The following is a 27403-nucleotide window of genomic DNA, read 5'->3' on the forward strand; positions in this document are numbered from 1 at the left end:
GGCCAAAACTTAGTTACAAAGGAGAGAAAACCCCATTTTTAAATGCACAGACTTCAGACTTCAGATTAAATGCACAGACTTCAGATTCCCATTCCCAAACCATAAAACAATAAAACCTAACGGCTGCGGTTTTTTTGCAGAAAAACTTGGCAGCTGTCTACACTGGCCTCTTGATTTTGTGCAAAAGCACTGACGTTCTACTGTCCGAAATCAGTGCTTCTTGTGCAAATGCTTTGACGTTCCCGTTCGGGCAAAAGCCATTTTCTAGAAATGTTTTTGCGCAAGAAGGCCAGTGTAGACAGCTAAAAACTGTTTTGCGCAAAAAAGCCCCGATGGCGAAAATGGTGATCGGGGCTTTCTTGCGCAAAACCGCGTCTAGATTGGCACAGATGCTTTTCCGCAAAAAGTGCTTTTGCGCAAAAGCGTCCGTGCCAATCTAGATGCTCTTTTCTGCAAATGCTTTTTACGGAAAAACTTTTCCGTTAAAAGCATTTGCAGAAAATCATGCCAGTATAGACACAGCCAATGGATTTATCTAAACCTTTCCCTACCTATAGATAGTGAAGAGTCTTTTCTTGGAGCGAGACATTCTCTCCAGCTACTCCCCCTTAGTAGCTGGAGAGAAACTGCTCAGGGACAAAGGAGGGAAAACCCCAAGATTCCTTTATCCCAGTTTGAAATTCCTACCTACATTTCTATTGGCTGCCCGTTACCTGGTTAGGTAATAGACAAAGTTAACCCCTTAGTCCCCAGGCTGCTGGCTAACCCTCAAGGTCATGACAGCATCGGAAAAGCGATGCACTTTTGTGCAAGACAGCGACCAGACTGCCTGGATGCTCTCTTGCAAGAAAGCTCTGATTGCAATTAACAGAATGGCCACCGGGGCACCTGTGCTTCTTTTGAGTACATCTAGACTAGGTTCTTCTTCCGAAATGAGATATGCAAATTTGGTGCTAATTTGCATAGCTTCTTCTGATCGCTTTTTTGAAAGTTTTTTTCAAAAAAATAGCAGTTTAGACGTGGTTCTTCTGGGGGAAAAAAACCCTTTTTCAAAAGAACCCTTCTTCCTCAACATGAGATGTTCAGGGTTCTTTTGAAAAAGGGTTTTGTTTTGTTTTTTAAAGACCTGCATCTAAACTGCTTTCTTTTTTGAAAAAAAAACTTTCAAAAAAGTGATCAGAAGAAGATATGCAAATTAGCACCACATTTGTATATCTCTTTTCAAATGAAGAACATAGTCTAGATGTACCTTGCGATAGACTGTTTTTGCACCAAAAAAACCCGTTTCCCATCCACACACACCTTTTTGCACAAGAGCTCTTACCACAGAAACCCCTCTATTCTGTCGATTCACTGTAAGTTTTCTTGTGCAAAAACTCTCTTGAGGTATGGACACTGCGAGTTTTTGGGCAAAAACTGCTATTTTTGCGCAAAAACTCTGCAGTGTAGACATATCCTCAGGGTGCATGTGAAAAAAAAGCCTTTCTAAATCAAATGGTAGACTTTCTACCAATGGAAAGCCTAGAAGAAGAGGCAACAGGGACAGATTCACTACTTCTGTGTTAATAAGACACATTCTTTTTGTATAGCCTAACACAAATGCAACTTCTAAGAACGAACACACACACACACACACACACACACACTATTGCCTAGAGCTGGCCAGGAAATGGTTTTTAACAGTTCAATTTTTCACCATCTCAAATCAGGATCAAAAGTCAAAATCTGGTATTTTCAAGCTGAAAATCCATTCTTTCCCCATATTTGAATTTTGAGCATTGGAATTTTGACTTTTTTTTTCTTTTCAACCATTTTTTTCAGTGGAATGGCTTACATTTCTAGGGATACATTTATACAGTCATGTTATTTCAGAATAACTGATGTTATTTAGAAACAACAAAGAGCACGTCAACACAGCAAGTCGTTATTTCAAAATAATGTCGAGCGGGTGGACTTCTGACTCCTGTAACCCTAGTAATAAGTATAATTTGGAGATATACCATCTCATAGAGCTGGAAGGGATCTTGAGAGGTCATCAAGTTTCATCCCCTACCCTTGCAGCAGGACCATGTACTGTATCTGACAAATTTTGCCTCAAATCCCTACCTCAAGGGCTGAACTTACAACCCTAGTTTTAGCAGGCTATCCCTCACCCTCCCAGACTTAATTAACCCAATTTTTCAGTCTTCTCTCCTAGGCCATGTTTTCTAGCCCTTCAATTTCCTGCTGGGTAGACAGCGCCAAAAGCTGAATGAAGCTATTTCAACGCAATTGACGTTGCTGAAGTTGTGTATCTTAATTCGACTTTTGCCCTGCAGCGTAGACATGCCCTAAATGGATGTCATTTCAAATGAGAACTGGAGTTTTTCATGTGGAGAACCTCTTGACAATTTTTTGAAACTTTGTTTCCTTGCTGTTTTTCAAGGCAGAAAATGTGCCAAGCCCACATTTTCATGTGAAAAAAAACCTTTCTAAATCAAATTGGGGTTTTTAAAAATAATGGGTATTTTTTTCAACAAAATTTGTCAAAAAATTCCCAGCCAGCAGTATTTCTGCCTTTGTAAGGGGTGTATGTGTGTGTAATTAATCTGTCTTCTATTTCTAGGAGAGCAGTGTAAGTTCTGTGCCCAGTGATACGCTGACTTTCAGTGGGCCCATAGATGAGTCAGGCTTCCTTTCTCTTCCTCAGTTCTTCCTTCTGTAAAATGGGGCTAGACCCCAGTTCTGTCAAGCCCTTTGCATGGCGATAGTGCAGAGAATCTTGACAATCTGGGTCTTTGTTTTCTTACTGACTTAGTGCTGCTACGCTGGGGACTGCCCTCCTCCGTTTCATCTCAAAATGGTGCAGCAGAGGCAGTAACAGTGCAAGCTCTCCCATGCTGCTTTGCCAGCTGGGCCTAAGAGATGTGAGCACGTGGAAAAAGGAATTCCAGTCTGTGATTTCTGTTGTGTGTATTCGGGTGACTGTCTCTGGGGGTCGGTGCGCGCTGTCCTTCCAGGCCAGCTCTGTCGGAGCCACACTTGCAGCCTTGCTATTTCTAGTAGGGATGTTAAATATCGGTTAATTGAATAGTCGATTAACCTCATGAATTCTTATTGGTCACTCGACTATTCTATAGTCCCCAGAGGCAGCAGCGAGGGGTGTCACATGGGAGCTGATCTGCAAAGGAGCCAGTTTAAAAACCAATTCCCTTCACAGACTGGCTGCCTGTCACCCCAAGACTGAACCTCACTTCCCAGGCTCGAATGGGGGCATCAGACTGAGAAAGACGAAGCAATTTGTCCCAAGTCACCAAGCAAGTCACCGACAGAGCCAGGAGCAGAACCCAGGAGTCAGGTCTTTTGGGCTTTAACCCACAGGACCGTCCCTGTTTCAGATTCTGGATTGGCTTAGGGCAGGGGTTCTCAACTCGTTTCAGTCCACAGACCACCAGGCCAACCAAAAAATGTTCGTGGACCAACTCCTTTTTGAGACATGATGATAAAGAGCAGACAACGAACATTTTGGTTTGAAATTTATTTCTTACTAACAGATTTTTGGCTTCTCTTCTCACTGGCAAGCTTTTCAATGCTTGGCGTGGTACTTGATAAGGCACAACGAATATAACTTTCCACTGCAAGCCGATTCCTCTGTTTGGACTTAATGTGCAACAAACACAAAAATCCAGTCTCACACATAGAAGTTGATGCAAATGGCTAAAGAAATCTGACTGCGTGTGCTGACAGATTTGGGTAACTCCCAGTCACGCTGGCCCAAAATTTCTCTATGGTAGACTTCTGGTACATGTCTTGAGCTGCAAAATCATTTTTCAGATCCAAGAATTCCTCCTGCAGATCCTCTGGAACACTATTAACATCTGTTGTAAATTGATTCCTGATGAAAGATAATCCATCCCTTGTCCTGTCCACCTCTGGAAAGTATCGTTGGAATTCGTCTCGTAGCTTCCGTAAATGATCGAGAATTTGCATCCGAATGGCTTCATTTCCCCCGAGCATGGCATCCACATATGGAAATTGAACCAAATTATTGCCTTCGACTCTTACGATTCAGGGTTCCAATTTGTCAAGAAAAGCCTTGATGATGCTTTGGTGAGAGAACAGATTTGCACCTTTCTCTTGCAGCTGAAGATTCAGTTTGTTCAAGATTCCAAAAATATCGACAAGATACGCAAGTTCTAAATTTGATTGTGTCAGCACCTTTCAGAATTCCTCTTTCCCTTGAGTCTGGAGAAATAAATCCATCTCCTCTCTCAATTGAAAAACTCTGTTGAGTACGTTCCCTGCTGACAACCACCATACAGAAGTGTAGAACAGCAACACATCAAAGTCAGAACCCATGTCCAGGCAAAATCTTTTGAACAGCCTGGTGTTCAGAGCCGATGATTTGATGTGATTCACCACTTTCACCAACCCTTTGAAAACAGCGTTCAGCTGATCAGGCAATGTTTTTGACGCCAAAGCGTCCCTATGAATGAAGCAACGAACTCCGGTTATCATTGGAGCATGCTATTTCACCAGCATTTGGAAGCCCGATCTTGAGCCCAGCATGGCAGGTGCCCCATCAGTGGTGACACCCAGAAGATTTACCCGATCCAGACCATGTATTTCAAAGAAATGTTAACAATTTCCATCACATCCTGAGCCTTTGTGGTGGTATCAAGAGTCTTACAAAAAAGAAACTCGTCTTTGAAGACTCCCTCAACCAGGTATCCTGCAAACACCAATAGCTGAGAGCACAATGCGACATCGGTTGATTCATCCAATTCAGTGTTTCCCAAATGGGGCTCCGTGGAACCCCGGGGTTCCGTGAAGTGAAAGTAAGGTTTCCGCGAGAACTCGATTCTTCCCCCCCTCTCCAAAAGAGACAGAGAGGAGCCGGTGCGCAAAGACACCAGCTCCTTCTCTGGTTTCTTGCTGGCTTTCAGGCACTTTCCCTCCCCCACTGCCACTCTGCATTTCCAAAGCTGGCTCGGGACATGCGTGACCGCATTTTGGCCCCCAGGTCTCCCTGGTCCATTCCCCGGTGGTGGGTTTTTGTTCTTGTTTTTGGGGGGGTTTTTTGCTTTACAAATTTTCCCCCTGGCTGTACAGGTTCCTCGAAATTCTTCCGAATTTAAAAGGGTTCCGTGGCCAAATAAAAGTGGGAAACACTGATCCGATTGTATGGCAAACAATGGAGACTTCTTTATTTCATCCACAACTTGTTCACTGATGTTCTGTGATATCTCATTTATCTGTCTCGATACTGTGTTGTTAGAGACAGATATATCATTCAGCTTCCTTGCTGCTTCCTCACCAAGAACAAGCCACACCATCTCTTTTGCACAGGGGAGCACAAGTTGCTCTACAATGGTACGAGGCTTCTTGGCCCGTGCAACTTTGTATGCAACAATGTAGGAAGCACACACGGCATTGTTTGTCTTATTGTAGAATGCGCTTGTTGAGTCAAGGTGCTGCCATTTCGGACCTGATAACCACCGGTCAAAATAATCTTCATCCTTTTGCAACAAGTTGGGGTGACACTTTTCGAGATGGAGTTTCAACTTAGCTGGCTTCACTGAGTCATTGCCTAAGACTTTAAAACAAATAACACATTGCGGCAAACCCACACCTTCTTTTTCTTGACAAGTGAAGCCGAATTTGATGTAGTCCTCCGAATGCTTGCGCTTGACATTTCTGCCTGTCGTTGCCATTATAAACAAACTACACCACAACTGTAAAACAGCACATGTAGCACAGGACGAACGACACAGCAACCGCTCAGCACGATGACAGCAGCTACGCTGACGCTCAGAGCCTCAGTCGGAAGTTATTGGCAACACAACACGGTTGTGTCCTAGGTGACGCTATGGACAACACGCCGCATGCTTGTGAACACGGCGTAAAACAGCCTAACAGCAGTACCTGCTCATGCCATGTGACTTTGGACAATGTTCCTGTGGACCACCGAAAAAGTCACCATGGACCCATCGGTTGAGAACCGCAGGCTTAAGGGATAGGGCATTGGCCTGGGGATCCCAGGTTGGGTGGGTTCTGGATTGGCCTAGGACAGCGGTGCACAACCCCCATATTCTCATAATAGATAGATAGCAGTGCAGAGTGACAGAGGGTTCCTGTCCGGGGCAGGGCTGAGCTCCCAGACCCGGCATGAGCCAGAGCTGAGCCGGGCTCCCTGCCCGCCTGGCACCTAATATGCTTTAAATACAGAGCCGTAGCAGAAGGTAGGTTCCAGACTCAGTGCAAGCTGGGACCGAGCCAGGCTGCTGGCCAGCCTGCTAAAAAATTTACTGGGAGGGGGGGACAAATGCAGGTAGTCTATAGTATTAACTGATAAGCTTTTGTTTATTGGTTAATCAGTTAATTGACTACACTATTACATCCCTAGTTTCTAGGCCTGAACTGGGGCTTACGGTGGCTGGACCCAGGTATCCCGTTTGCCTTGGCACGTCCTTCATGCGCGACACATCCCAGCTGACTCCATCCATGGCTTGAGCTGCCTCCATGCTGCAAAAGGACCGGGCGTCTCGGCAGGACTGGAGCTCTGACCCACCAACCTGCAGCCCCGCTGGCGGCCGGAGCCAAGAAGGGCTCCTGGCCCAGGTTGGATTGAGGTCTGTGTGGATGGAAGGGGTGTCTGGGCACAAAGCTGGGGTTTGCAGTGCCATGTAGACCTATCTTAATAGACCCAGGGGCTGGGAGGGGGGACTTTGGCTCAGGCCATTGGTGCCAGTTATAATGGGGCCTTTGCTAGGGGAATACTTGTCTGCCAGGACCTGGACTAAACCAGCCACTAAGCCGGCGAGGGAATGATCCCTGGTCCCCACTGTGTCCTGGACTCTCTTAATGCCATAGGCCAAACAGGAGAGTGATGTCCCTGGAGCCTCAGCCTTGCAGGTGGACCCCCACCCACCCTGCTTGGTCCTGCACAAACAACATCCAGCCCCTCTCTTCTCTCCTTGAGCTCTTAGCTAAACATGCACCAGGGTTGTAGCGGGGGACAGTCACCCCGGATGCCACGCTAGGGGGGCACCAATTTAGCTTCCAGAAGTTGTTGTTCACTGTTTTATGATTATTTCCTGTTTTGTATCTATTCCAACAGTCCACTGTGAAAAGGTGCCAGCGAAACCTTCCCGCAGTAAATAGGAGGATAGTTATGTTACACTGCGAGCGCTGAGGTGATGTGGCATGCGTTGTACTACAATCTACTCATGCAGTGTTTCTAAACCAGGGGTACAAGTACCCTTAGGGGTACTCTAGAGAAGTCTGGGGGGTACATCAACGCAACTGAAATCTGGAGAAAACGGAAATTTTGTTGTAAGTTTTACAGCGCTTTATTATTTTTGTACCTTTTACACCCAAAAATTTCATCACCTGCCCGGCTATGAATAAATTGTTTAAACAATTGTCTGGCGATGATAGAAAAAAAATGGTGTGTTTGAAAACTGTAGGTACTGAGGTACTTATAATTGTATTTATTTATTTTTGGGGAAAACGGGTACTTTATTAAAAAAAAGTTGGGAAACACTGTACTAACAGATCCCCGTATCCTTGGCTATTAGGAGGTCGGTTAGTAGATCCCTACCGTGAGGATGTCTGGAGCAAGCCGGCCGAAACGCTGGCCTGAAACACGTTCAACTCCGGGAGCAACAGGACACAACGGACAATGGACGCGGAAGCTTATGGAAGCAACTTTTTGATTTTGTTCTTTTTTTTTTTTAAGTCTTATTTTTGCTGACTTAGAAAGAAATAACATGGACGAAGGATTGGGGGGCGCCAAAGTTGCCCCTGGAGGCAGAACACCCTCGCCACGCCACTGACACGTACCGAAGTGTGTCACATAAAAACCAAAAAACCACCCTGCAATTCGGCTAGTGCCAGCAACTGCCCTTCGAGGTCCCCTGTAAAAGAAGCGGGGCTGAGCCTCGCTGGGTGGCGCATTAGGACCCAGCGGTGCGCTCCGGCTGGAGGTAGGAGCTACTTGTCCCGTTTGGAGGCTTTAGCCCAGCCAGAAGACATCAAGGCATCTGGAAGGGAAGGAACCGGCCCACGGATCCCAACCTGGGTAAGGCTCCGAGAAGGGGGCAGGGGCGAGCAGTTCTGAGCGGTCTCTGATTTGGGGCAGACTTTCTGGGTGGGGGAGGGGGAGAGGGGAAATCCCTTCTCCCCCCCCCCCCTTGCCAGCTGTTTGCTGCTTTCTCCAGCCCAAGGTGGAGACTCAAGTCCCGAGCACGGCTCCGAACAAAAGGCAGGTCTCTGGGCGGCCGGAAAGTTTGCTGGAGAAAGAAGCTGGGGGGAAGGGGGAGGGGTTCCAATCCAGATCTGGGAAGGGGGGGGGTTCCAATCCAGATCTGGGAAGGGGGGGTTCCAATCCGGATCTGGGAAGGGGGGGTTCCAATCCAGATCTGGGAAGGGGGGGGGTTCCAATCCAGATCTGGGAAGGGGGGGGGTTCCAATCCAGATCTGGGAAGGGGGGGTTCCAATCCAGATCTGGGACCGTTGGAAACTTGCAGATGTTCAGCGACTCAGCACATCTGCAAAGAACCAACTTTGGAAGGAGGCTCAAACTTTCTCCCTCCCCCCCCCCCCCGAATCTAAGCGTGAAAAAAATTGTGCGCCCCCCCCCCCCCCCAGCTCCCCGCGCAAATGTGCGCGCCGGGCGCGGGAGAGCCGAGCCCCCTCCAGGGAGTTTTCCCACTGGGCAGTGGCCCAAAGAAACCTTGCAGCCTCTTCCCTCCCCTTTGTTCTCCGGCGCTCCGGCCGCGGGGCCGCTGCGGGAAACGCGGGGGGAGGGGAAGGTGGGGTTTCTCCCAATGAAAGAGGGCGACTGTGTCGTTCTTGCTCCGAGGTTGATTGTTCCCAGATGTGCCTTGCAAAAACATCTGGATTCTTGGAGCGCTGGCCCCCTGCGCCGAGCCGAAAGGAACGTTCCTCCATAAACTTGAGCAGACTTGCCCGCTTCCAGCTCAGCCTCAGCTCTGCGGGGGGGTGGGGGGGGGAGGAGAATTGAATGGGGCTCTTTAGCTGGACGGGATGCAGTCTGGAGAGAGAGGATAGGGCACGTCTACACCGCTACGTTATTTCGAAACAACTTAGTCCGCGTCTACACGACCGGCAGATACTTTGAAATCATGTCGGAATTCGGTCAAGCTGGGGGTCGTCTTGTTCTGACACCTGCGCCCCTCATGGTACAAGGAGTACAGGAAGTCGGAGGAAGAGCACTCTCTTTCGATGTAAGGGCTGTGTCGACGCTCCCAGTTTTGAAATACGCTATTGCAAAACACGCTCCGCAGTTGACGTAGCTCAAGTTGCGTAGCTCATTCCCAGTTGAGCCTCTGGCACATGGCAGAACAAGGAGCAGTGGTCTCAAGTTGTGGCGGGAGAGGTCCAGGTTGGATATTAGAAAAAACTATTTCCCTAGACTTATGAGGAGAGGCTGAGGGAGTTGGGTCTGTTTAGTCTGCAGAAGCGAAGAGTGAGGGGGGATTTGACAGCAGCCTTCAACTTCCTGAAGGGAGGTTCCAAAGAGGATGGAGAGAGGCTGTTCTCAGTAGTGACAGATGGGAGAACAAGGAGCAATGGCCTCAAGTTGTGGTGGGAGAGCCTCTGGCACATGGCAGAACAAGGAGCAGTGGTCTCAAGTTGTGGTGGGAGAGGTCCAGGTTGGATATTCAGAAAAACTATTTCACTAGGAGGGTGGTGAAGCACTGGAATGGGTTCCCTAGGGAAGTAGTGGAGTCTCCATCCCTAGAGGTGTTTGAGTCTCGGCTTGACAAAGCCCTGGCCGGGTTGATTTAGTTGAAATTGGTCCTGCCTAGAGCAGGGGGCTGGACTTGACGACCTTCTGAGGTCTCTTCCAGCTCTATGGTTCTAGGATTCTTTGTGTGTGTCTTTCTTGGTGCTTCTTGACTGATGATAGTCATAGGAGTGTTGTGAGCAAGGAGGAGTCATTCTTCCTCTCTCCTCTGCGCTGATTAAGACTCAACTGGAGGACTGAGTCCAGTTCTGGGCACCACGTTTCAAGAAAAATGTGGAGAAATTGGAGAGGGTCCAGAGAAGAGCAGCAAAAATGATTAAAAGTCTAGAAGACATCAGCTATGAGGGAAGACTGAAAGAATTGGGCTTGTTTAGTTTGGAAAGGAGAAGACTGAGAGGGAATGTGATAGCAGTTTTCAACTATCCAAAAAGGGTGTTGACAAGGAGGAGGGAGAAAAATTGTTCTCCTTGGTCTCTGAGAATAGGACAAGAAGCAATGGGCTTAAACTGCAGCAAGGGAGGTTTGGGTTGGGCATCAGGGAAAACTTCGTACCTGTCAGGGGGGTTAAACACTGGAATAAGTTGCCTAGGGATGTTGTGGAATCTCCATCACTGGAGATATTGAAGAGCAGGTTGGACAGACACCTGTCAGGGATGATCGAGGGTGCTTGGTCCTGCCGTGAGGGCAGGGGACTGGACTCGGTGAGTCTCATTGCACAGAGGTCCATTCTTTGCACTGTACTGCAAACAGGTTATGCACCCCAAAGATCCACCCCATGGAACACTATTGTTTGGCTTTGGTATGGCAGCAGTGCCTCGAAGCACTGATCGGAACAGGGCCCCAATGTGCCAGGGGCTGGACAGGCCCCTGCTAAGAGACACTCCCTGCTCTGAAGAGCTTACAATAGCAATAGACAAGAGCCAGCGGGGGTGAGGAAACAGGTAAAGTGACACACCCAAGGCCACACAGCGGATCAGTGGCAGAGCTGGGAATAGACTCCCCTGGACCATGCTGCCTCTCCGAAGCAGATTAGCTCTGAATTGTGACTCCTTTCCAGTTTGCCCAGCTTGGATGGTAATGCTGAAAATATAACTCTGAGGCAGCTGATCTGTGCTCACTGCTTGGGGAAGCGCATTGAGAGAGATGCTGCCTTTTGAGGCAGGTCAGAGAACTGTCTGGAAAACGCTGAGAGCCGGGGCGCTGCCACCCCCTGTCCAGGGACATGGAGGTTCAGATGGAAGACATGATCTCTGCCTACCACCCCAGGCTACCTCGCACAGCCAGGGGAGCCCGGCTGACCCCTTGGTCAGCCAGCAGTCTTGGCTCAGAGGCCCAGGCCTGAATGGGCCATGGATCCTACACTGCTCCTGGCTGTGGTTTACCCGCTGCATGGCTAGAGAACTTGGCGTGGGGGGCAGGGCGGCCGTTTTCACCATGCCCTATGCCCACCGCATGCACGTGGTAACAACCCAATACCTTAACCCAGGGCTACTCGACACGCGGCCCGTTTGTTTGCGGCCTGCTGTGCAGTTTGGGTTTACACGGGGCTCAGCATGTGGCCCGTGGGTGGGATCCTTTGAACGTGGCCTCCACTGGGAACACGCTCCACAACGGTGAGGCAAATCCTGGGGGGGAGCATTGAAAGACGCAAGCGGACAGGCTGGCTAGGACAGACGGGCACAGGGTGTTGGCGTTCCTAGCCCCCTGGGAGGAGGTGCCGGGAGAAGCTATTTGCATATATCTTTGCATGTCTATGCAGCCACACTTAAGTTGCAGCCTTTGGCATGTGCTGTGAGTCTCAGCGTGGCCTCCAGGGCTGCCAAAGTTGAGTACCCCTGCCTTAACCTACGTCAACCCCGTCACTTTAAGAAAAAGTAGGCGAACTTGACACTCAGCGTCTGGCAAATAGAAATCTCTGGGGCTTGGATTCAGTCAGCCACGGGGCCCCTTCCAGGCCGATGTTCCTATGGGCCCGGTTCTCCACCTGAGCTTCTCTCATGAAGTGAGTCCAGCAGGGTGAATGGAGCCGGGCGCTGCGCCAGCCCACGCAGGCAGGCACGAAGCCCAGGAAGCAGAGTTAAGAGGCAGGAGGCGGATGTGCCCTTCTAGACCCATCTGTCCGAGCCGTCGGGTCCTGGAGCAGAAGGGATGCAAGTGGCTGAGCGCCAGGGCTGAGTTCTGCTTCACGGCAAGGTGGAGTCCATGTGCCTCTCTCGTTGTTGCAGGCCAGGCTAATGTGGGGCACAGGAGCCCCAGTGCCGGTGGGGATGCTAAGGGAAGGGGCCCTGGCTCCATCTGGCCATAGTAGGGAGAGAGCCCCCCACTTGTCTTCTCTGCACCCCCAGTTCTGGCATCTGAATTCCAATGCACCTCGCACATGGACTGACGGTGTTTGGACAGGGTCGTCCTCCCCGCCCAGTTCCCTCGCTGGAAGAGACGGGATTGGCCTTTCCCCTCCCGCGTGGGACTCTGTCTCTGCTCAGCTCCCCTTTCTTGCTCCTTGGCTGGGGGACCAGAGGCCCCGAGCTGCAGGAGGAGCCACTGGGCAAGGGGTTTAGTCTGAACCGTGGAGGGAGTTGGTCCCCCTTCCAGCCCCATAACACGGAGACCGGCCCTTTCCTGCATGGCCCCCTGAGGGCCCAGTTTCCTGGCTGCCAGCCGCTGCCCATGGGGGGTCCACACTGGGTTTGTGTGTGCAGAGACCATGTGTCGCGCCCTGGGCGTGTTGACTCTGGGTACTGCATTGAGCCCGGACGTCGACACAAGACAAAAGCTGCGAGATGCTGCAGGACTTGTGCTCCAGCAGCTGTGCAGCGGTGCTGGTGCAGAGCCAGGGCACGGGTCTTTCATCCGCTGGTGCAGAGCCAGGGCACGGGTCTTTCATCCGCTGGTGCAGAGCCAGGGCACGGGTCTTTCATCCGCTGGTGCAGAGTCAGGACACGGGACTTTCATCTGCTGGTGCAGAGCCAGGGCACGGGACTTTCATCCGCTGGTGCAGAGCCAGGGCACGGGACTTTCATCCGCTGGTGCAGAGCCAGGGCACGGGACTTTCATCCGCTGGTGCAGAGCCAGGGCACGGGACTTTCATCCGCTGGTGCAGAGCCAGGGCACGGGTCTTTCATCCGCTGGTGCAGAGCCAGGGCACGGGTCTTTCATCTGTGGTGCAGAGCCAGGGCACGGGTCTTTCATCCACTGGTGCAGAGCCAGGGCACAGGACTTTCATCCGCTGGTGCAGAGCCAGAGCACAGGTCTTTCATCCGCTGGTGCAGAGCCAGGGCACGGGTCTTTCATCCGCTGGTGCAGAGCCAGGGCACGGGTCTTTCATCCGCTGGTGCAGAGCCAGGGCACGGGACTTTCATCCGCTGGGGCATCCTCTTGTGCCAGGGAGATACAGCACCAGGACCCGACCTGCACCTGGGAGCTTCCCATTGTCCACGCAAGTGCAGCTGTGCCATTGCTGGCACGGGGACAACAGTCTCTCCTAGCACAGGCGACGCTGGAATGAGCAAGGACTGGCCAAGTGAGGGGCCTTATACCTCAGCGTGTTGCCCCTTGGACAGGCTGCCTCTATGACCCGTGGGAGCCCTTCACTGGGGCAAATGAGCCTCATCTCCACGATCTTGGGCAACTCTCTTCTCCAGACGGTGCCTCAGTTTCCCCTCTGTACAACGGGGATACTTAACCTGGCCCGACTCTGTAAGAGTTGGTGTAGAAAGTGCTGGGGTCCCTCAGGCAAAAGAGGCAGGAAAAGGGTTAAGTGTTTTATTAGGGACAAGCAAGCTCGTTTGGCCTGATTTCAGAGACACTCGAACAGGGAGGGCTTGGACGTTTTGACTTGAATTTATGGGGTTCCTATGCTGCTCGGAGGCGAGACTGGGGAAAGGAAGGAGGGGGAGAACAGAGCCTATCCGCCCCCTGCAAGCCACCCAGCCCTGCCAGCGGAGCTTGTCCCTAGCCAACAACACGGGCTGCTCGTCCTGGAGCTAGAGCAATCGCGTGTTCCAAGTGTGACCGGTGCTTGGGCAGTGCGCAGGGCTCCATGAGCAAGACAAAAGAGCTTTTGCAAAGCTAAATGGCTTGGCCAACCCCACAAACTAATGCCCGGGGCTCGCTAAATCGGACACCAGTCCCCAATGCCTGTTGGAGGGTGTTGCAGCCCCCTTGCTCGCCATTCATCAGTGGAGGACGGGATACGAAATACCCCCACTGCAAGGAGCGTAGGATCCAGGTGGGCATCAAACTCTGCTCCCGTTCCAGAGGGGGAGAGGGCTTGCAATCAGCATTCATTAACATGGATTTCACAGCCTACTCCCGGGGCTGCAGGTTGGGAGGGAGGGGTGTGGACAGACCACACCCGAGGGCTGGAATAGGAGGCGTGGCTGGACAGCCGGAGGGAAGAGCACAGGCAAAGCTGTGGGGTGGAGGACAGGAGGGCCGGAGCACCAGGAAAGTTGCAAGATGGGATTGAGGTGTGCAGGCAGGCAGCCTGCAGGGGGAGAGAGCAGAGCCGAGAGCGGGCGGCGCTGTGTGTGCGGATTGAGGAGCACTGGCACGTGGCAGCTTACAAACCTAGGCCTGGAAGGCTGTGTCTGCACTAGGGATGTAACAGTCGATTAACCAATAAGCAAAAGCTGATAGGTTAATGCTATAGACGACACGCTCAGCAGCCTGGCTCAGTCCTGGCTTGTCACAGATCTGGAACCTCCCCCTGCTGTGGGTCTGCTTTAAAGTGTATTAAGAGCCAGGTGGGCAGCCCACCCAGCTTAGTTCTGGCTCATGCTAGGACTGGATGCTCAGACCCTCAACCCCGGATAGGGCTGCTGCCACCCTGCACTGCTGCCTCTGTATCAGAGGCAGCAGCACAGGGCAATAGGCAGCTGGTCTGCAAGGGGAGCTGGTTTTTAAACTGTCTCCCCTCGCGGACCAGCTTCTGGCTGTTACCCCAGCACAGGCTTGTCAGGAATGGAGCCGGAGCCCACTGGCTGCTGGCCCCACCCCAGGAGTCTATAGAATAGTTAAGAAACCGAAAAGAATTCATTAGGTTAATCGACTGCTCAGTTAATTAACTGATATTTAACATCCCAAATCTTCACTGCACCCTTTCCTCTAAATAAGCCATTTGCGTAACTTATTTTGAGGTAATTTCCAAATAAAGTGCTGTTCTGCCAAGTCCCTAACCCTGTGGAATGAGGGTTACAAGGACACCAGAACAGCCCGCCCGCTATCTTGAAATATATTTTGAAATAACGGGCATGTTTAAAGATGCAGAATAGCACTGTAAGGGGGGAAGAGCTGCATGTGGTTCGAAAGCCGCGTGTTGGCCGCAGCCGCCCTAAACTGTAGCTTACTGAGTGTGCATAAATCCAGCCCGGCCCATCCTGCTCCCAGCCGCCCCCAGGCTCAGAATGGGGCTCCCAGCACCTAAGGAGGAACCTAAGGAGGATGGGTGCGCTCATCCCTTTGCAAGCTGACTGCATCCAGGGGGCGTTTGGCCCTGGTGACATGATTGACAGTCGGGGCAGGGGGGACGGCAAGCATTAGCGGGGGCAGGAAAGGCCTCCTGCGCGTCTGTGCTCCGAGCCTGCAAGCAGAATTCTGCAGCGTTTCTTCCGAGGGGAGAAATGCCGGGAAAGGGTCCTAACGAAGGAAACCTGCTGCATCCAGACCTCATGGCCCTGGCAATGCAACCAGCAAGTTTTCCCTTCTCCGGGAAGGGCCTTGAGGCTGGGGGAAGGAGGACGGAAACATGGGACTGGTCAACAGGAGACTCTTCCCCCCTCTCTCCCGCTATGACTCAGGAGAACATGTCTCTGTTCAGCCACAGAGAAATCCAAGGACATTCGAAAAGAGCTGCCGGATGCATTAGAATTGGGACTTGAAACTTCTACACTGGCCCCTTAAATAGGATTCTTTGGAATCACCCTCTGCCCCCGGTACCTCTGCTATTTCTGAAAGGGACACACACCAAAACTGTGTCTCTAGCAGCATAGTTTTCAGTTCACATCAGTCTAGGAAAGAATTTTTTGGAACCTTCCCCTCCCCCCCCCCCCATTCCTGCAGCTGCCAGACTGGTTTTGGCTCCCATCCTGCAACCCCCCATATCACACTTGATTCACAGATGCTCCCCTGGGTGAAATGAAGCGTGCGGGTAAGTGTGTGGCAGAGCAGGGCCTCTGTTTTGAAGCGGAGGTGTTGCTCGGGGGAATGTTTAAAGAACGGGTTTGGTAAAGATGCTGGGTGTGGGTCATTGTCCTGTGTAGGAGAACCTAGACCACACACAGACAGAAAGACAGAGTCTGCTCCACAGCCTTAGTGGAGACCCAACTGGCTTTCAATGCAGGCAGTCGAGGCTCGTGCATAAATTTCCGAGGTTCCCAGGTTCGGTTCTGCCTGGCGGCGTTACGTAGGCACAGGTTAGCAGTGCTGGTTCCAGGGGAGTTTTTGGAAATAAGCACATGCTGGTAACGGCTGATTTCTCTAGAGGAGGACCCAGAACCTCTCCTCCCTGCATTAGGGCTAACAAGACACGGCCAGCAGTGGGGGAACAGTTTCAACTGAGTCTTTGACTGAAGCTGGTAAACGGACAGGCAAAATATAAGGACCGGCAAGGGAGAGAGAGACTGGTTTTTTCCTCTTCCCTTTACAATCCGCACCAGCAAGTCTTTCATCCGGCAGCTTCGCGAAAGCTTGTCTTATGCCAGCACAAGCTGGTCCACTGAAAGATGGGACCTTCTCCGCCTTGTGTCTCTGATATCCTGGGTCCGACACAGCTACACTACTCTGCACGCAAGGCTTAAACATACCCAGTGTCTTCAGGGAAATCAGCTGCTGCAAGAGGCATGTGTCCACTGCCCCAGGAGGTCACTAGGGGGCGCTGTGCAGCTGGAGATGTTTTGTCAGATGACCCATCCACTAGAGATCCCTGTCACCTGCAGATTCTGCAAGCTAAACCCAAGAAATTGCATCGCACCCAGGGATAATACCCATCCACTAGCGATCCCTGTCACCTGCAGATTCTGCAAGCTAAACTCAAGAAATTGCATCGCACCCAGGGATAATACCCACAGGCACGCCTCCCTCCACATTTCAAAGCACTTCACAAAAGCCTCCACCCCTGTACTCCCCAGGCAAATGCCGTATCCCCTACTCCACACCACCTTCCTAGCTCCAGAGGGTCCATTATCCTGTGTTGGCTGTCTGGTTGCTCCCAGGGTATGCCTGCAGGAAAGGGACAGGACTTGAGCTGCCTGGGGGAGGAGGGGAATCAAACCCACCACCCTGTGCTCCCCAACCCAATTCCCTATCCCCTAAGCCATGTTGGGGAAAAGAGGCACAGACTCCAAACATGACTTGCCCTTGGAGCCAGGAATAGGAGCCAGGCATCTTTTTCCTGGAAAAAACCAACCACCCTTGAATGTACATGTCATTCCATTTAAACCACTTAATGTTCAGTGTATGTAACGAACCAGGAGGCATTATACCAGCAATCCTTTCTTTACAGTAGGGGTGGGCAATCATTTTCAAAAGGGTGGGGCTTCAGGTGGAAGAGGCGGGGCCAGAAGACTCCTCATACTCCTCTGTGGGGGAGCGTGTAAAGTCTTTGCTCCCCGTCCCCTGTGCCTAGAGAGACTCGCCAGCTGTTTTAACACAGCTGGCGGTTTCCTCTAGGCGCTGCGGTGGGGAGAGACATCACTCATTCCCCCTGCTCCCGGGCCAGGGTCTGGGGGAGCGTGCAAAGTCCTCCTGGCCCCACCCTACCAGGGCACATGGTAGCTAGAGAGAACCGTTCCCTCTGAGTTGCATGCCCCTGGTGGAGGGAGGAGACTTGGCACACTCACCCTGCCCCCAGACCTGGGGGGCGGGGGAGCAGCAGGGTGGTTTGGCGGGCCATGCTGTCTTGCCCACCCCTGCTTTACAGAATCTCCTGTCTCAGGCTAATTTTTCCAACCTGGGATCCACCTAGTAAGTACACTAGCGGGTATGTCTACACAGCAAACACCAGCTCCATCAGCAGCAAGTTTCAGAGCCCAGGGCTACAGCCTCAGGAAGCGCTGGGGAGGCGGACGGGCTCGCACTACAATTCTAAAAATAGTCGTGTAGCCTCCCTGACTCAGCGTGGAACTTGGGCTCAGAAGCTCCAGGAGGGAGATGGGTATCCTAGCCCAAGCCAGGACAGCTCCGTGGCTATTTTTAGCTCCAGGGCGCAAACCCAAGTCTGCAGACAGAGGCTCTAAGATTCCCTGCCATGGTTTTGTGCCGTGCAGACGTATGCGAATACACCTTGGCTTTCTGTGTTCCCTGGACCAAGTCAGGCCACGGCTTTGCTTTCATTCCCACATCCAAAGTTGTTTTGGTGCATTTGCTAGTTGGGCAAGGGATACGGAGAGTCCCCAGCTGGTCCTGGCTTCACAGGATTCACTGGAACGTGCCCTTCCTTGCTAGAACAAAAGACAGGGCTATGTAGCACTTTAAAGACTAACAAGATGGTTTATTAGGTGATGAGCTTTCGTGGGCCAGGCCCACTTCCTCAGATCAAATAGTGGAAGAAAATAGTCACAACCATATATACCAAAGGATACCAAAGTGTCGGTCTCAACAAAGACACTAACTATCTTACCCATTACAAAGATAGCTTCCCCAATTATCACCTCTAATACCATTAGCTCACAGATATTTACCTTTCCCCACCTCTAATATCATTAACTCACAGACATTTACCTTCCTTCTCCCCCCCCCCCCACCCCCTTCTGTTCTGAAATGTGATTTGTCCTTTTCATATGTGTTCATTTTTTTTAATTGTATCCTTTGGTATAGATGGTTGTGACAATTTTCTTCCACTATTTGATCTGAGGAAGTGGGTCTGGCCCACGAAAGCTCATCACCCAATAAACCATCTTGTTAGTCTTTAAAGTGCTACACAGTCCTGTTTTTTTTGTTTCAGCTACCCCAGACTAACACGGCTACATCTCTATCACTTCCTTGCTAGAGTGATCTGTTCCAGCTAGGCCGTTGGAAATGCTGAAGTGTTTCGGGGACCTTTTAGGGAATTTGTCCAAACACGGTTCTTGCAAAAGTGAAAGATCCAGCTAAGTGGTTTCTCTTCTCTCAGGGTTTGTACACTTCCCTTGCCTCTTGGGCGCTGGGGAATGATCCCATTGCAAGTACTGCTTAGTTCCTTTTGGGGCAATGGCCATTCTTCCTACCTCTTGAAGTTCCCCGTTAGTTTCAGCAGGGTGTATTGCTTTCTTCTCTCCCTGTGCCGTATGGTCGTGCTGGGACAGTAAAATCTGTGTTATCTGGCACACTTGGGGATTAGGGCGTTCCGGTGATCTAAACATTCTGGTTATCTGAGGGTCCCATCAGCCTAGGAAAAATCAATAGAGAATAATAGTAACACACAAGTTTTTAATATTGGTAGTTTTGTAGTGTGAGGCAGCTGGTCTCACATTTCTCTTTTGAGTTAAAGATCATAGAATCATAGAATCATAGGACTGGAAGGGACCTCGAGAGGTCATCGAGTCCAGCCCCCCGCCCTCCAGGCAGGACCAAGCTCCGTCTACACCATCCCTGACAGATGTCTATCTAACCTGTTCTTAAATATCTCCAGAGAGGGAGATTCCACCACCTCCCTTGGCAATTTGTTCCAATATTTGACCACCCTGACAGTTAGGAATTTTTTCCTAATGTCCAATCTAAACCTCCCCTGCTGCACTTTAAGCCCATTACTCCTTGTCCTGTCCTCAGTAACCAAGAGGAACAAATTTTCTCCTTCCTCCTTGTGACACCCTTTTAGATATTTGAAAACCGCTATCATGTCCCCCCTTAATCTTCTTTTTTCCAAACTAAACAAGCCCAGTTCATGAAGCCTGGCTTCATAGGTCATGTTCTCTAGACCTTTAATCATTCTTGTCGCTCTTCTCTGTACCCTTTCCAATTTCTCCACATCTTTCTTGAAATGTGGCACCCAGAACTGGACACAGTACTCCAGCTGAGGCCTAACTAGTGCAGAGTAGAGCGGCAGAATGACTTCACGAGTTTTGCTTACAACACACCTGTTGATACAACCTAGAATCATATTTGCTTTTTTTGCAACAGCAAAAAAAGATGATTAATACTTCTTACATAAAAAATTGTGAAGCGAATCATGGTAAACCAAGCCAGGCCTGTGTGCCTGAAGATGTGACATAATTGTGGCGGGGAGCAATGCTGGTTAACAAAGTTTTCTGGTTAACGGAGTGCCGGATAACAAAGGTTTCACTGTACTTCGACCTAAATTGCTTTTCATGGAAAATGCTGCATTTTTAAAGAGAAAACTTCCATCCCTAAGCTGAACATGTTGCTTTGAAATGCTGCCACACTGCCTCATGGGAATTGTAGTGGCTAGGTCTCAAGCCGCCATTATATTCCACGGGTTTTGTTGTCTCCCATGATGCACCACTAACAGCCGTCTCGTGGAACCTCCTTGGGTACCACAGATGTATCTGGGAAAGGATCCCAGCCGCCACCCAGGAGGCATGCAGCTGCAGCGTTGCCATTTGCCACTTTCCAAAGATGAACGGCTTTAGACCCCCGTTTTCCAGAAACATCTTCCACCAGGCCTCCGAGCCCTGCTGCGCTCGATCACGGAGCCGTGCTGGGCCTCTGAGGAGGTGGCTGCATTTCAGTGGGAGGCGAAGCGAGTTCTGCAGCCTGTCGTTAGCAGAAGTCCGAATGACCCAGTGGGGAGGAGGGTGAGGCCGTTACCATTGTCGAGCAATTCTCTCTGTGCCAAGCATGAGGAGAATAGGGGGCTAAGATGTGCGTTGGCGCCCCAGTTCATACAAGGCTGCCCTCTCCAGGCAACCAGCAGGCCCTGGCCTGCCCCGACTGAGTCAGCGCCGCTGTATGTCAGTGCTGATCATGCGATTTGGGATTGAGTTGGAGGCCATCTATGGATGATCCAAGATGCACCCAGGGGTATTGCTTTGTTTTGCCTGCCTTTGAGGTTGCTGCTGCCCAGTGGTGCAGTGAGAGGAGGGCGGGGGGGGGGGGAATTGCCCCCAGGTGCCAGGCTGGGGGGGGCATTTAGTTTCCCTCCGCTACCCCTGTCATCCATTGCCTGCTCCTCCTCCGCCCGCCACCACCAGCTGGAGCCTTCTCCCCGCCTCTCCACCCCCAGCTCGACCCTCCTCCATCTCCGCCAGCGGGTTAATTAATGCGGGGCCCGGCCCCAACCTGGAAGGGGGTAGAGGGAGACGTGGTACAAGCTTCCCCCCTCCCAGGGTTGGGCTCAGCTATGTGCCAGGTTCAGGGCCCCGCTGCGTGGCTGCAGAGAGGGGTGTGTGTGGGCAAATTTTGCCTTTGGCCCCGGGCACATAACACCCTCGCTATGCCTCTGCTGCTGCCTAGAATCACTACTGTACGTGCCCTCCATGTGGGGCACATCCAGAGGGACTCTACGGCTTCTCCCTGGGCCATCTGGCTGCAGCTGATCATGGCGCAGAAGACGGCGAGCAACCAAACTGCTCTGTAGAGCCAGGCACCGCCAGCCCCGGTCCCGTGTTCTCCCTCTGGTGGGAGGGGGTTGATGCTGTCTGGCCGGCGCACCTCAAGAGAAATCGCTTTCTTGCCGCTTGCGCAGTGCCTCCCCTCCCCCCCCAACCCAGAACAGTGGAGGGGAGGTCTCTGTGGATGAGTCTGTCGCCGTCCCACGTTGTCAGCCGACAGTCAGGGCTCCCTATATCTGTCCCTTAAGACCGGCTGAAGTTCTTTTAAATTGTGCCTGGTTCTATTACAGCAACTGAAGGAGTCAGGTTCAAACTTAAACAGTTACAGGTTTATTAAAGAAGCTTATAAATCAGATGGTTACAATGGCTATTGCTCTATTTCTTAACGACTAGCAAAATATAGATCTTAAAAATGGTTACAAAGAAGATAAAGAGAGAAAAATAGAAATAATGGTACCAAGTAACAGCTTAACCTTTAAAGAGATCTTAGTCTGTGTACACTTAAGACAGAGGACCACATCCAGGTACAATTTTTACCCCCTTCTGTGCCTCTCGACTCCAGCATGTCAGGCCAGGGGGTCCCTCAATTCCTAGGAAAGACGAAAATACGAGGTGGGCGTCCCCATAGAACCTCGGGAGGTCAAACACCTAACCCGACCAGCAGGTAGAGGGTAGAATGACACTCCAAGTGAGTGTGTCCTGGACCTATCTTATATACCCATGGGGGTCACGTATTTCTCTTTCTTGTCTGTCATGCCAAATGGGGCTGGTCTGTCTTTTGTGAGACCAGTTCTTACAAGGGAGTTGTGAACTTAATTTACACTTGTAAGAGAGAAAACTAAATTGGAATTACTGGGGATTCTTTTCTCAGTGGGAAATTCCTCTCCCAGGGACTGTGTGTGTTCGAATCAACATGGGTGCCAGCCTGGGCAGTTCTCGCAGCCTCGAGGCCAGCTTATTGCCTTAATCGCTCTCTCCTCGTATCTATGTTTTCAGCTCCTCAGGATCAGATGAGCCAGCATAGACTATGCTGATTTTACTGCTCCTTCTCTGCCCTGTATGCTTCAGAGAGGCAAATAAGATGGATGAGATGGGTGGGCTGTCTGGCTACACATGTCCTGCCCGCCCCCAGGACGCAGAGGAGGAAGTGAAGCAAGTTTGCCCTTGTTTGCTCGGATTTCAGGCCATGTCGCTACAGAGGCCTGGAAAGATTTTGTGTTATGGGAACTGGCGGGGTGGAAGGGCGGGTTTGTGAGGAACGCACTGGGGGATCCAGGTCCAGCTTCTCCTCTACGACCTTGGGTAAGTCACCTCCTCTCTCTGGGCTTCAACGCCTCTCGGTACGAAGGGGATCATAATTCCCCTACCCTTTGTGTGCTGGCCGGGAAGTTCCCTGGGGCAAGGCCTGGCTTTTGCTGGGTGCATGTACCGCACCTAGTGCTGTAGGACTCCGCCCAGCGGGGGCCTGTTAGGAGTAGCAGCAGGGGAGCAGGGCTGGCTTGTCAGGACTGAAGGGTTCCATTTAGCCTCAGGATAAATCCCACGATGGCAGCCGAACACACTTTCTGCCATGTTCCTCTAGCCATCCCCAGGGGCCGGAGGCAAATTCAGTCCCCAGGAATCCTTTCCCTTGCTGCTGAGGCTGAGATGGGTAAGTGCCTGTCCCGGTGATGGTGCCGTTGTGATATAGGCTATGTCTAGACTGCAGGCTTCTTTCGGAAGAACCGTTTTCCGGAAGAGATCTTTCCGAAAAAATGTCTTCCGAAAGAGAGCGCCCACACACAAAAGTGCATCAAAAAAGCGGTCTGCTTTTTCAAAAGAGCGTCCAGACTGAATGGACGCTGTCTCGCATTTCAGCTGTGATGACTATGGACGGAGTGGCCACCAGGGCACCTGTGCTTTTTCCTTTTTCTTCTTGCGAAAGAACTTCCTCCTCCCCGTCCACACACGCCTTTTTGCGAAAGAGCTCTTTCAGAAAAAGGCTTCTTCCTTGTAGAAAGAGGATTCCCAATGCCGGAAAAACCCCTCTGTTCTTTTGATTTACTTTGGGAAGAACGCAACTTCAGTGTGGAGGTTCTTCAGGTTTTGTCGGAAAAACAACTGTTTTTCCGACAAAACTCTGTAGTGTCGACATCCTCATAGACACCAATCCCATGAGAAGCTGGACTCAGATCTCCCCCCCACACACACCCTGCCCTGGGGATTCCCCTTGCCCTGCTCACAGATCCTCCTGGTGCAAATCGTATCCGCGACCAGAGCCTCCTCTATCCGATCCAGCATCTGGAGTGAGCTTTGCCAGGAGATGATTAGCACCCGCCACGCCCAAGCACTGCACCCCGGACATCTTGTTTTGGGAGGAAGGGCGCTCCCTCCCCTTTCCCCAGCAGGCCACGCCTGGGGAGATGTCAGGCCACTTGGCGCGGCATCAGCCAGCTGTTTTCCCTGCACGGAGACAGCGAGAACACGAAGTACGTGCTGATGTCAAGTGACCCTTGGAAAAGGAGCCCAGCATGTGGTCTCACTTAGCTGGGCTGGGCTTGCCCTCCAGAAACTTCCATCACCCCAGTGGAAAGAGGCTGACCGGATTTTAATTGGGAACAGCCTGTATTCTGCCCTGGGGTTATCAGTGTGCACAAGCTGCTTGTAGTCAGTCAGGCGTCCCCATGGCTTCCTGACAGGACTTCTGCTCCATCAATGCTGATGAACGTTTGGCTGCGTGCGTGCTCCCATATCTAACGCATTAACCCTGCACAATTAGGGTGTGTCTACACTACAGGGTTTTTTCGGTAAAAGTGGCCTTTTTTTTCTAAAAAACTTCCCCTGCGTCTAGACTGCTGCTGCGTTCTTTCGAAAGGAAATTGAAAGAATGCGGCCGTTTTTTCGACCGCAGAAAACCTCATTTTATGAGGAAGAACGCCTTTTTTCAAAAGTGCTCTTTTGAAAAAAGGCGCTATCTAATGCAAACTGTGCTTTTTCGAAAGAGAGCATCCAGACTAGCAACTTGCTTTTTTGAAAGCACTGGCTGTAGTCTAGATGCAATTTTTCGAAAGAGGCTGTTTCGAAAGTATGTTTCGAAAAAGCCTCTTTCAAAAAAGGTGTGTAGTCTAGGGTATGTCTACACTGCAGAGTTTTTTCGCAAAAACGACCGTTTTTCCAACAAAACTTCGCTCACGTTCACACTGCAATCGCATTCTTTCACTCCTGACATATCTGGTTACCGCCCCTTCCCTCATGTTGTCAATTTAGACACCAGGTCGGTGTGCTCTTGTCATCGGGGGGCGGGGGTGTTGGTACCAAGATGTTCCTTAATGAGATCTTCTCTTATTACCCCTCTGGAGCGTGCTCACAGCCTGCACCTCGTACGTCATAGGCAGGAGTGGTTCTGTAAGCTCAGCCCTGGTCTGGCCAGCTTCTGTGAGCAGGGCCTGCCTCTTCTCACAGCTTCACTCTGCTTTATGTCAGCAAAGTCTTGCCCATTGCTGCCTAGGCCTCGGGCCTCACGCCTGGCCTGTGATACGTGGGCTTCTGTTTCAGGCCCTCGTGATACTATGCTGCTGAGAGCTTGAAGGAAAGCAGCCGGTGACTCGGCCTGTTTCTTGCTGGAGAACCAGGATTTGAATCCAGCCCCCGTCACTTGTGCAAAGACTTGGGCTGGGTCACTTCTTGGCCCGCTTTGGCTAGGGCATTGCATGGCTCCTCTGTCCCGGAAGCCCTGTGCGGGAGGTGTAAGGATGTTCAAGCCAGGGCTAAGTGCTTTGTTGGGTAGGGAGCTTGGAACTGGGTTACTGGGTGTTGCAAGACAGGAGTGTGTGGCAGTGGCAGAGATCTGCAAAGGACCCAGGACCGGGCTGGCAGGTGGGCAGGTTTTTGGCAAGCCAAGAACAGTTCCTCCCAGCAGTGCTGGGTTTCATGGGGCTGCCCTGCTTTGACCCCACAACCCTCTGTCCTGGTTGGAGGGACCTCGCACCCAAGACCACAGCACACTCAGGCCGGGCCTGTCTCCATCGCCATGAGTGGCACGGCATCATGCGGGAGCTGTGTGAGGTGTTGGGAGGGACGAGAAAAGGTGCCGCCAGAGAAGCATGGTGGGGTGGGAGGCTCCATACCTCTAGCACAAAGTTTCTCAACCTTTTTTATAAAATACCCCTTTAAAAAAAATAAGTACCCCCAGTACCTACAGTTTTCAGACACACACAATTTGTTTCCACCATAGCAACACGTTTGTTTAAACAACTTACTCGTAGCCGGGCAGACGATGAAATTTTTGGGTGTAAAAAGTACAAAAATAATAAAGTGCTGTAAAACTTCACACAAAAATTCAGTTTTCTCCAAATTTCAGTTGCGTTGACGTACCCCCCAGACTTCTCTCGGGTACCCCTAAGGGAACTCGTACCGCTGGTTGAGAAACACTGCTCGAGCCGACGGTGCACTATCAGTCAGAATTCAGGTGCACTGGCCGGTGGGTGACTTCCAGCAATTGCTGCTGCTGTGTGCTCTGAGCACAGTAAAATCCATCCTGTTCCCCTACGGCCGCGCTAAACCAGAAATGGAGAACTAGCGTCCATTAGCTCCTACAGCCCCTTTCATCTGATGATCTCACAGTGCTTTACAAAGCACGGTCGGTAACATTAGCCTCGCTTTACTGGTGGGGAGACTGAGGCACAGAAGGTCTCCAAGTCACCTGGCACATCACATCACAGCCTGGCTCCCAGCCCGGGGCCCTAGAGATCTAGCGACCAGCGCTGAAGACACTGTGGGTAGAACTGTAGTCGGTGCGCACTAGGGCTGTGTCTACACTGGCCACTTAGTCCGGAAAATCAGCCGCTTTTCCGGAATCACTTGCCAGCTGTCTACACTGGCCCTTTGAATTTCCGGAAAAGCACTGACGATCTAATGTAAAATCGTCAGTGTTTTTCCGGAAAAACTATGCTGCTCCCGTTCGGGCAAAAGTCCTTTTCCGGAAAACTGTTCCGGAAAAGGGCCAGTGTAGACAGCCCAGATTTCTTTTCCGCAAAAAAGCCCCGATCGCAAAAATGGTGATCGGGGCTTTTTTGCGGAAAAGCGTGTCTACATTGGCATGGACGCTTTTCCGCAAAAAGTGCTTTTCCGGAAAAGCATCCTGCCAATGTAGATGCACTTTTTCCGAAAATGCTTATAACGGAAAAGTTTTCCGTTTTAAGCATTTCCGGAAAAGGGTGCCAGTATAGCCCAGATATCTCTTGTCAGAGCTTGGAGAAGTGCTTCCCAAGGAGGCTTCCTGCTGTGGGCCCAAAGGACACGCTCTGCTTCCCCTGTGCCTGGTGAGGTCTTGGGCCATTAAAGCAGACATCATGGAAGACTCCTTTAAAAATAAGCTGGTTCTGGCCAGGGGCGAGATGGCTGAGCTCTGTGCACACGGCAGACAGCCTCCTGGGAAAGCTCTTCTCCAGGCTTTAACGAGAGACATCTAGTGCCGATAGAATTGCACCGAACCTCGTCAGATTTCTTTTGGCCCAAGTGCACTGGAGCTGGAAGAATCCCAAGCACCGCTACAGGCTGGCTACAGTTCTACCAGCAGGACCCATCCCAACTCAAGCATCCCAGCCAGGGCTTTGTCAAGCTGGGACTTAAAAACCACATTCCTAGGCAACCCATCCCAGCGCTTCCCCACGCTCCCAGGGAAATCGTTTTTCCTAATAGCCAGCCTAGACCTCCCCCCCTGCAACTTGAAACCATCGCTCCTTGTTCTGTCATCTGCCACCACCGAGAACAGCCTCTCTCCAGCCTCCTTGGAACCCCCCTGCAGGTAGATAGAGGCTGCTCTCAAATCCCCCCTCACTCTTCTCTCCTGTGAACTAAATGAGGCCAAATCTCTCAGCCTCTCCTCGTAGGTCATGTGCTCTGCATCCGTTCTGTAATGGGCCCCCCAGAATTGGACACAATACTCCAGATGTCGCCCCCCAGAATTGGACACAATACTCCAGATGTCGCCCTCCAGAACTGGAGACAATACTCCAGATGTGGCCTCACCAGAGCTGAATAAAGGGGAATAATCACTTCTCTAGATCTGGTGACAGTGCTCCTCCTAATGCACCCTACTATGTTGTTAGCCTTCTTGGCTACAAGGGCACACTGGTGACTCATCTCCAGCTTCTCATCCACTGCAATCCCCAGGTGCTTTTCT

At 51.2% G+C, this 27403-nt stretch overlaps 2 protein-coding genes across 5 annotated transcripts in view; both read left to right on the plus strand.

Moving 5' to 3' along the window:
• The window catches only part of ATP13A2 (ATPase cation transporting 13A2), an 86581-nt gene extending 80015 nt beyond the window's left edge, over positions 1 to 6566 (plus strand). Inside the window, exon 29 of the mRNA XM_089773018.1 lies at positions 6386 to 6566. Within this exon, the coding sequence (XP_089629144.1) occupies positions 6386 to 6475 (90 nt within the window). The 3' untranslated portion in view covers positions 6476 to 6566. The remainder of the gene's footprint in view (positions 1 to 6385) is intronic.
• Positions 6567 to 7904: 1338 nt separating this feature from the next.
• MFAP2 (microfibril associated protein 2) overlaps positions 7905 to 27403 on the plus strand; it is a 39654-nt gene continuing 20155 nt past the window's right edge. For 2 of the 4 annotated variants that reach the window (XM_006115105.5, XM_014569566.4), the window contains exon 1: positions 7905 to 8062. The gene's annotated coding sequence lies outside the window, so the exon portion shown is untranslated. Of the gene's footprint in view, positions 8063 to 8135; positions 8246 to 27403 lie in introns of those variants that run through there. The other 2 variants (XM_075906412.2, XM_075906413.2) reach the window with 1 other exon arrangement.

This window comes from Pelodiscus sinensis, chromosome 24, assembly GCF_052426305.1.
Source record: "Pelodiscus sinensis isolate ZL-2025 chromosome 24, ASM5242630v1, whole genome shotgun sequence".
Lineage (NCBI taxonomy): Eukaryota > Metazoa > Chordata > Testudines > Trionychidae > Pelodiscus > Pelodiscus sinensis.